Source organism: Protobothrops mucrosquamatus, unplaced genomic scaffold (genome assembly GCF_001527695.2).
Source record: "Protobothrops mucrosquamatus isolate PMUCROS unplaced genomic scaffold, P.Mucros_1.0 scaffold1679, whole genome shotgun sequence".
In the NCBI taxonomy this organism is placed as follows: domain Eukaryota; kingdom Metazoa; phylum Chordata; class Lepidosauria; order Squamata; family Viperidae; genus Protobothrops; species Protobothrops mucrosquamatus.
In genome coordinates this window covers 133,921-144,604 of record NW_015387835.1, presented here as the reverse complement: position 1 = coordinate 144,604, position 10,684 = coordinate 133,921, and the positions used below count along the sequence as shown (strand labels likewise).

Sequence of the window (10,684 nt, the reverse complement as noted above, 5' to 3'; positions counted from 1 at the left end):
AGACTGGTGTTTCTGTAGCTTTTTCTCCTTTCATACTCCTGTTTAGACATTTCTAACGCCCACCCTTTTGCTTGTTAGAGCAGCACCTTGATAGAATCAACACAAATTTACAAATAATGTGCAAGATTTCATTTTCAAGAATGCTTCATCAAAACAAATGGCACACAAAGCAAAAGGGCTAAGAGAAAGGATGGGCAATGTTTGCGATGTGATGTGATGCAACACCACTTCATGACCTTCTGATATGGTGTGCTTCTACCAGAAATGACATGGCTGAATTATTTGGGGGTAAGTGACGGTGAGGAAAAGAGCATGAGGTTGCACACTGTCAGCATCTGAAATGGTTTCTGATGGCACCAAGCCTCTCAAAGGCTACTGGGATGAAGACACAAAATAAACAGATATTGACTACCTTGCCAGTCCTATTGAAGACTTAAAGTTTGAAGACTATTCTGTTGCTATTCTGTCTAGATTGGCTGTGTTTCTCCTGCCACACAGAAGATTCCTCTGATTCCAACTAGGCACCATATAAATACTACACATAGAATAGCCCAAAGCACACATTCTGTTAGAGAGAAGTTTCCTGAGGATGGGCTGCAGGACGAGTTCAAAAACTCAGGAGACTAAACCTTTGATCCCAGTGACTGGCCCAGATTGGATCCTGCAGATTCCTGAGAGAGTTTTAGCTGAAAAACACTAAGTTTAGTAAACAAAATTTCTAGAAAACTGCTTTGTTTCTCTTTAACTGTAATCTGCCCTTTCTGGGTCTGCTTTCATTCAAGGTTTCAATGCTGTGCACATTTCATACAATCAAGGGCCATTTATGCTACTGGAGCCAATGTCCTGCTTAGTGTTTTCTCAAAGGTGTTTTCTCCAAATTAAATAGGACTCAATAACGTTTAATCCCACACAGCATGCATCATCTTTATACTACAACCTAATATCACTGTGTTTGGGAACAGATGAAAAGCTGCCAGGGACAATGGCTGGATTTGGGGCAGGTGCTGTTTGCAAGAGTTATCAAACTTCAACTTGCTCACCCTGTTTCTGGCACAATCATTCTTTTGATTGCCAAGCAATAATGCTTCAATGCTTTGGATTCAACTTGCTCCTCTGCAACATTTTAAAAAAACAACAGCTGGAAACTATGATAGCTATGAATGACAACATCTGATGTAGTCATGCCAATCGTAACAAAAATGCAGGAAGGAAGACTAGATGGTACAGACACATTGCACATGGTAAAGAAGACTCAGTGACAAGGGCAGCCATGCCTCGAGACCCTGATAGCCAGTGACACTATGGCAGACTAAGAAAAGGTGGATGGATCGCATCAAGGAGAACGTGAAATACATGGGTGTTGCTCTTGAAGATGCCCTGGATGGACCCAAATGGAGACGGCTTTGCCGACAAGTGGACCCTGCCATAATGCAGGAGTAACACTAGGAAGGAGGAGGAGGAGGAGGAGGAGGAGGAGGAGATAGCTAGCAACTATCCACAACAGGAAGTATTACAATGCGTAGATGCGCGCGCACACACACACGTATGATGGCTCAATGCTTAAAGACAGCTCCTACCCACCTAGCAGTTCAAAAGGTACCCCTTCAGTGGGAAGATAACAGAATTTCGTGAGCCTCAGTGTAGTCGTGCTGGCCACATGACCATGGAAATGTCTTCAGATAATGCTGACTCCCTCAGCCGAGAAATGGGGATGAGCACTGCCCTCTAGAATTGGACAGTTATGTGTATGTATGTATGTATGTGTGTGTGTGTGTGTGTGTGTTTGTGTGCATGTGTATGTATATGTAAAAAACAAAAAAAATATCATTTTCTCCTTTTGCCCACATGCTCTAATTCTTCTGTACAATTCTGTTGGATAAGTGCCCAGTTCTGAAGACATTCATATTTCAGGATGCAACACCCTTTATAACTACAGCCATTATAGGATTCCATGGAAATTTCAAACACTAAATAGATTTAACATACATGATGCATGCACTTTAGTATGAGTTTTCTTGCCCTTTTCAGAAGGGAAAATGTGCTGCATTTGTTTCTTTAAAGCATACTGAACAACCGTTTCTTAGGGGAAAGGTACGTTGATACTTCCCTTCTCATCCCAGCATAGTTTCCCCTCTATAAGTTGCAAGAACACGTTTTTCCTTTTATGTCCAACTCCAGGAAGGGTAAGGCTTCTGGCTCTTTCAATAACAAACCTCTCACCTGACAGGGCGCAAGTTGAAAATTTATGAAGGTGCACTATGAAGCCGTAAATATGCCTGCAAGAAAGGACCCTTGTGCGTGGCAGAGCTAAGTATTTTCCAAACTCAATAAGAAAGGTTTTAAGAAATAGCTAGACATCCCATGACCAATGGGCTCATCATTGCTTCAGAGATATTTCCTTAGACCAGGGGTAGGCAACCTTGGCTCTTTTATGACTCGTGGACTTCAACTCCCAGAATTCCTGAGCCAGAATGGCTAGCTCAGGAATTCTGGGAGTTGAAGTCCACGAGTCATAAAAGAGCCAAGGTTGCCTATCCCTGCCTTAGACAGATAAGGAATTTTGCCATAAGGCAAGGAGAAGGAAAGGCCTCTGCAGCTGAGAACTGAGCTCCGGATTGCCACTTGAGTGGTGGCAGAAGTGGGCTGGTGGCAGGTGTCACAACATGGGAGGCCTGCTTGCAATGGTAAACGGGAGCGGGGCCCATGGGGTAGCTCCAGTCCCCCACCCCCATCCTAGCTTGAGTTTTAGGCATGTGCCTCGCCCCAAAACTAGGGGTTATTTTGGGGGTAGGGCTTATATTAGGCCCAACCCCAAAAAATTAAGCTACGGCTTATTTTCAGGGTAGGCCTTATTCTCAGGGAAACATGGTAGTAGCAACCTTGTTTTCTGCTTTGTAAGTGTTATTTTAACTAGTTGTGTTCAACTCTTGGCGGACTTTAAAGGCAAGTGCTCACCATGCTATCCTGTGAAGCACAGCTTCTTTCAACTGTTGGTCAACTTTGTATCAGATTTGATGTTATCAAGCCAGCATGTTCTTTGCTTGCCCCTTCTTCTTGTTCCACTAACCCAGTGGTTCTCAACCTTTTTAATGCCGCGACCCCAACCGGTCGTAAGTCGAGGACTAAACCGGTCGTAATTTGAGGACTAAACCGGTCGTAATTCGAGGACTAAACCGGTCGTAAGTCAAGGACTACCCAACCGGTTGTAAGTCGAGGACTTTCCCTGCCCGGGAGCGCCGTGCATGCGTGGTTCCGCCCCCTGTGCCGGCCGAGGCATAGCTGGCAAGCGGCAGAGACGGAGCAGGCCGACCACCAGCTGGCCCAGCCCAAGGGAGGTAAGGCACCCGCCGGAAAAGGGGAAAAAATGGCGGACAAAAAAATGGCGGACAAAAAAATGGCAGACAGCCTTGCTTGGCGACCCCCGTGAAATGGTCGATCGACCCCAAATGGGGTCCCGACCCACAGGTTGAGAACCACTGCACTAACCATTCCTAGCATCGTTGCCCTCTCCAATAAATTTGCACGCATGACATGGACAAAGTAAATCAGATGTAGTCTTATGATTTTAGCTCCTAGTGATGTGTCTGGTTTTATACTATTTAACACCTCTCTTGTTAGTTACTTTAGCTGTCCATGGTATACGCAATAATTTCCACCAGCACCACAGCTTTCAAATACAGTACATTAATTTTCTCAGTCAGAAGGTATAATGACAAGGGGCATATTTTTGGTTGTGCCCATTGTAGTGTTTGTGAAGCAAAAACTAAATGTAAAATCACAGAAAGTGCAATCAGTGCTTTTATATATACAAAAAAAAAGGCAGACTCTCCCAATGGATTTTGGTCAGAAACAGTTCTTAAACAAAAGATGATTTCAGCTATCATAATTCAAATAATTGCCATCATTTTATCCACTATAATCTTGAATAGATTTGCTGGAAACTAGCAGGATTTCTTTTTTCTTTTTTACTTTTTTGCTTTCATTGAGAAGCAAATGGGTTGTAAACAACATCACAAATAACCAAAATGTATCAAACACTAGTTTCATATTCAAACACAAGCTAACCATTTGATCTAGTTTTGGTTGTTTAATTAACATTTTTTTTAAAAAAAAACCCTCTTTAACAGACCCTTGTTTGATATAACAATCCTTCAGATAACAAAGCGTTATATCTCTAACAGCATTTTTACTTTCTCTACTTTTTATGGAGAGTAGGAAGCTAATGAAATTGAGTAAGATGGTGAAATTGACTTCTTTGGTAAAATAAAAGACCTCGTCTAGCTTTTTTTCTACCTGGAAACCATTTTTGGAATCTTTTCTTAAAACTGAAAGAAATGCAACTATAATTTTGGGATTTGATGATTAGAACTGTTTATGATTATAGAAATACTGTGTATTATTGTTGATTTTAGAATAAGAGGTTAATGTATTTTATATTTATATCTATATCGAAGAAAGTTGGAAGTTACTCTTTTTCTATGTTCCCCCTTCTTTTTCTTTTCTGCACTTTATATTTTTGTTGAAATTTAATAAAGTTTTCTTTTAAAAAAAAACAGAATTTTATCCATTCAAAATCTTCAGCTAAATGGCATTCTTAGCGAGGCTAAGCAAAAATTATCACTTAATAATGGGGTTTGGGTGTTTTTCTCATGGATCAGCGGAGCTATCTTTGTTACTTGCCTATAAGTTACTTCCTTTTTTTTCTCCTCTGTTTTTCCCATCAAGATTCTATTCTAGGAAATTTCTTATTAAAATCCTTGAGGACTAATCTGAATCTTCTAATCCAGCTGCTTGAAGCATGACATGCACCATTACTGACTACTAGCTATTTCAAGCAATGAAATCTAGACCTTTCTGTTTTTTCCAGATAGCATAACCAAAACAACAGTTCTGCCCCAACAGGATATTGTATCTCTGATAACAAAATATCCCAACTAAATACATTTTGCCTTTAGGGAAACAGAGGCACTTAAAAGTCACCTTACCTATTAAAGAATAATTGAGCTAAATGGAGAAAGGTCTTTTCAAAACTCATAAGGCATGATTCAAAGCTAAAAAATTGGCCTTTCCCTTAGATGATCACGATTATGGCCAAATTTTGACATTAATCAAGTTGATTATTACCTATGCCATAGAGAAACAAAATTTTTTGTAATATCCATAATTTCTAAAGCATTGCCGCTTTGCTCTGCCTTTTTCTTCTGCATGTTGTGGACAATCTGTCCTCCTTCCCTTTTCTTTTCATTTGTATAGGATCCATTGAGTTGAGTCTAGATTCAGAATTACCAGTAATCTACAGTTAATCAAAACAGAAGTAAAGACTTCCAATCGCTTTCTCACAGACATGTCATCTGAAGAGTGCAGAGAATAAGTATAGTAAAATCTTGAGAGTTGACTCTTAACAAACTCTATTAAGACATGGGTTGGGAAAATTATTATAGCAGAACTTGGAGGTTTTCATTATCAACAAAAATGAGAAAAAAACATTATGTTCTTTTACATTTTCCCGATGCTCACAAGAGTGGGAAAAAAAAGTTGAAATGCTCTGGGGAGTTTAAAATAGCTCTCAGCTGAAAAAAAAAGATTCCAAAGGTCTTCAGCTCAGCAGTCCAGATATTATGCAAAGGAATACAATGCTCATAGTAATAGTAATACTGCCACTACTAAGAATAATCATATAGGTCATCAAATAAGAATGGAAATGTACATAATTTCGCAAAGGATGCAGGTTACACTACAATTTCCATTGGATTTGTTTTCAATATTGTCATGCATCTGTATCAATCAAGCTCTCAAAACAAGCAATAATGTGGGGATAAAGACCATACCTCAACCTTCAATAAAGGTATTTAAAAATCTGATTTGTTTTGAGTTACAGCCAAAGATTATTACTGCTTAGTCTTTTCCTCTGAAGCCGTCCAAAGGAACTAGCCCTTGCCCTCCACTCATCTCACTCCCCCCCCCATTTTCCTTTTCCTGCACCTGTCGACTCATGTCTGAATATCAACTTTCCATGTAACAGCTCTGGAGAACTGGCAATGGAACCTGAAGCAAATCCAGAAGAAAAGAGAAGAGACATGCTGGAAAAATCTATTAAGAGACTGTTTAATTGGGCATTGATTTCAGGATTTCAGTTTGGTCAAACTACGTGACAGGGGTGGCTGGACAGCAGCATTGCTCTAGACCTTTTCAAAAAATCACTTACATTTTGTCACTGCTCCTCCTCTATTTTTTTTATTATTATTATTACATTGGCAGCTCACCTTTCCTCCAGGAATTCAGCCCTTCCTCCAATCTTCCCTTCCCTCTCTTACACACAAGCACAACTGTGTGGGGACTGGGAGAAAATAACTAACCCAAAGTCACCCAATGAACTTCCATGTTGGCAGGAACAGGGGGAAGACTTGAACCTGGGACTTCCTAGTCTTAATCCAACACCCACTTGACTAGACCACCTTTCTCCCTTCCTTCCTCTGAAGAAAAGCCTTCCTAACCAGGTACTCAGAATACATAGAACGGTAATGTTGAAGAGCATTTCTAGACTGCTCCTGAAGTCTGTCTAGAAATGCTGATTCCTTTGAAATACAAACTTAATGAATCATCAACTTAGTTGCAAGGAGCCTTTGCAATTCTAGAAAACATGCCCTTACACAGTTTCCCCACCCCACATACACATTTAAATAAAATAAGGATAGCTAGTCTTTAGATAGTCTTTGATTACCAGATGAGGGAGCTCTGTGCCAAAGGAGAGACTGCAAATAAACTTTGTTATTGCCAACATAGATTTCTCCATGCCAGGTAAGCTGCCTCAGATTCTGCAATGAACCATGGGAGGGGTGGGGGGTGGGGCTCAGGACACAGCCATTCATGTTCCAGACAGGGAAATATCTGGTGGTGCAGTTAATGCACATGGGCATATATGACATATATATATATCTCCCCCTAATACATAGCATATATCTGAGTTGCATACCACAACCACTCTGAGTTTACACAGGAAATCTCAGTTTCAAATAAGAAACCAAAAGAACTTTAGAATTGTGTTTAAAGACTCACTTGGAAATAGAATCTCTTTGAGATTTGGGAGCAGGAACTTCTTCTTTTTTAAAGAAGAACATAAACATTTTATTACCAGATGCATGGGGACTATTGTAGTTTAATTGTCACGGAGAGTAGCAATTATCTTGTTATGGCTTCAATAATCAGAGCAAATTGGATGAAAAGGCAACAAAACTGTTTTATTTTTTGCACAATTATATACAATGCATGATGGAATGATTTATGTAGCCAGCTCTCTGAAAGAGCCATACAAGGTAAAAACTGTCTCTATAGACAGAAAGGGAGCAAAACTTGAATAAGGGGCAACAGCTACTGTATACAGCTCACTGAATCTAAAATGCTAATGATCAATACCACCAGAGATAAAGTAGTCTGTCAAGTACACAGAGTACAAATTTAACAACCAAAAATAATGTAAGGAGTCTGATCAATTTCATGTTTATTCCAGAACTCATTGCATGCAGATTCTTGTGGACTGTATTTTATCGAAATGGAAGGAAAAAGAATATTGATTGTCTTGGTGACTTTAAATAGTGAAATGCCTTTAAAAATCCCTGCATAACCATAAGTAGTTTGCAAAGAAAATATTAAATGGGAATTGCTTGCAAACTTCTTGCTGATTTAAAATACATTTACCTTCCCAACATGACTGGATTAGAAGTCAGAGAAGGACAAGTGAAACCATTGACACAGTTAGTGATTAAATTCATCTATCACTTGAAATGAAAAGTTATTTTATATTATAATGCAACTTTGCCTGAACAGGTCACTCCACTTAGGTCTCTCGCTGTGATTATGTCAGCAACAGTTTTTTTTAAAAAAAGTTCTGATTAATGAGTTTTCCACAATAAGATTTTAAGCAGATAAGATTCCAAATCTATGAGATAGTTTGTGGAAATCTACAATCATGAGGAAACTGTAATGAATGGATAATGAAGATGGATTAGCTATGCCAAACAAAATTAGGCATAATTTCTATGTAACCTCCTAAACATCTAATATTTGAAGAAAACTGTCATTAAATAACAAAGAATGAAGCAACCCTAGAGAAAATTTACACTCTAATATGAAGACATTAAAAGATATGACGATTATCCAAACATGAACAAAACTCTGATGAAAGTAATAAAGATTAGTTGAGATGATACCAGAACTGTTTCTTAATAGTATACTTTCTAAGTATAAAGAAACTCGGAGTCAGCTGCAGCAAAGTACAGTCTCATCACTAATAAGGACAATACAAAAAAGTAAACATTTGACTGTGCATTATTCCTAAAAACTGTATAACCCATCCAACTTCTTGCCTCATTTGCAGATAAAAGGGTAAACTGCCAATATCACTCAATTCCTGCTTGACTTCAAGAATTTCCCTCTAAGGAGCAGTTGATAAGTTCAACATTATTGCTATGCTAAGAGGTAGTTGAGTGTTGTACTACTACACCATCAAAATGAAAAGAAAAAAACACACCTCCTTTGGAGTAGTTCCTATAGTGTTTAAAACATGGCTCTCACATTCAGATCCAATATGCCCTTCTCTAAATATTTCTGTAGCCCATGAATAAAACAACACAAGACTCTTCCCACACTTGAGGTAAAGGTTTGCCCGTTGCTATAGTCGCTATAGTGTAATCCCTGCTCAGGCCCTCTGGCAGCCACAACAATCATGACAACAGGTAGACATTTCTGCTATGCTCAGTCTGATGGGACTTAATGCTACCATGCAACACGGTACCTTTGCAATGCACAAAATCTTCCCCAATAGGGGGACTTCCTTCTTCACAGAGCCATTGGTCAGTCTTTTGTTCATCTGCGTGAATGTCATTGTGATCCCCATTGCAGTCATTTTTCCCATTGCTATTGGAATATCCGTTGACATACATTTTCAAGGCAGACCTCCGGAAGCAGAGGATCTCCTGGAAAGCATACCTGAAGTCCGGGCTTCGACAGTAAATTAAAGGGTTGAAAGCAGAATTGACATATCCCACCCAGTTCAAGAAGATATATACATGTTTGGAAATCAAGGTCTCTTCAATAGCACTCACAATGTGGACAATGAAAAAAGGGAGCCAACACAGAGTGAAAGTACCCATGATAATGCCCAGAGTTTTAAGAGCTTTGTGCTCTTTCAAGCAAAATTTAGATGTTTTCCTATGATTTCCTTTTCCCGCATTTCGCTCCTGATTGGAGTTTTGCTGATGGAACCGTCCTTCGCATTTGTCTATTTTTTTTAGCTGCTTCTGAGCAACCTGGAAGACTCTGGCATAGACAAAAACCATCACCACCAAAGGTACATAGAAGGAGATGACAGAGGAAGTAATGGCATACTCCTGGTTGATGAAGAAGTCACAGCAGCTCTCATTCAAGTAGCAAGTCTTAGCATCCTCCCCTTTGGCTCTGTACCACCGCATCTGGATAGGTAAGAAGGAAGTCAGGATTGATATTACCCAAACCAAGAGGATGACCATCCTGGCTTTATTTTTGGTCAAAAGGCTTTGATACTTGAAAGGCGAAGTGATGGCAAAGTACCTGTCCACAGCAATGACACACAGCGTCTCGATGCTGGCTGTCACACAGAGGATATCAATTGAGATCCAGAACTCACACCAAAAACTCCCAAACTTCCAGATACGCTGGATGATGTAGCTGGCTCCGAAAGGGACCACCCCCAGGCCCATCAGGAGATCCGCACAGGCCAAAGAAGTGATGAAATAGTTAGTGACCGTCTGCAGCCGCTGGAATTTGGCGATGGCCGTGATCACCAACACGTTGCCAAAGACGATGGCCAGCACGATCAACGACATGAGAATGGACATGCCCACCACCCAGCCTTCTCCGGACGCGATGGAATTGTCCGGGCTTTGCCTGCCACTGCTGTTGACGCTCAGCGTGAGGGGTACCGAATCGACGGGACTCAGCGTTACCATTGTGCCCTCGAAACAGCCTCGCTTTTTCTTTTCTTTTTTTCCTTCTCGGCCGCGGCCGATCCGGGGTTACGAAGAAATCCGCCGGCGCCTGGCCAAGGCGGTGCAGCGCTGGGCTTTCTTTCGGCTCGACAGCTCCCAAGTCCCCGTCCACTTAACCTTTGCAGGCACTCTGCTCCCAGATGCTCCTGGCACGCTGGAGGAGAAGAGCCGGACTTGGCAAGCGAGCCGGGGGGTTGGCGCGATGGTGCGCCTCATGCAGCCAGCAGCCTGAACAGCGTTTGTCGCGTCCTGTCCTGTCCTGTCCTCGGCTCGCCTCGCTTTGATCACCTCCCGCGCTCCTCGAAGTAACCCTTGGCGGCTGGAACTTGTCCGGAGCCCGTTATGTTTAGGGAGTTTATAGGAACTCTCGCTTGTGACGTAAAGCTACCTTCAGCCAATAGGCTGCCAACAATCAGTCTCTCGCGCTCTCTCTCTCTCACACACACACATACACACACACTCACACACACAGAGAGAGCCGGCGGTGGCAGCTGCAGCCTTGTGGCCGCGCTGCTTCCTTACTCCTCTGCGCCTGGTGGCACGGAAAGCTCCCATCTGCGCCGTGGCTACCGATTGCAACTCCGTTTCCTCCACAGCCCGACTAAAGTTAGCGCCTTCTGGCCGCTGGGAAACCCGCAGATCCTGTTGCTGGCTTTTGTTTC

General features: G+C 41.4%; 1 protein-coding gene across 1 annotated transcript; it reads right to left on the bottom strand.

Annotated features, from left to right (window-relative positions):
• Nucleotides 1–7,248: 7,248 nt before the first annotated feature.
• LOC107293644 (beta-2 adrenergic receptor-like) lies at nt 7,249–9,989 on the bottom strand. Its single transcript, XM_015822804.1, has one exon. It carries the CDS (start codon nt 9,981–9,983, stop codon nt 8,721–8,723), a length of 1,263 nt encoding a protein of 420 aa, XP_015678290.1. The 5' UTR covers nt 9,984–9,989; the 3' UTR covers nt 7,249–8,720.
• Nucleotides 9,990–10,684: the final 695 nt, after the last annotated feature.

Bases quoted from the DNA above. Each gene is read 5' to 3' on its own strand.
- LOC107293644 (XM_015822804.1), bottom strand. From the start codon at position 9,983: ATGGTAACGCTGAGTCCCGTCGATTCGGTACCCCTCACGCTGAGCGTC.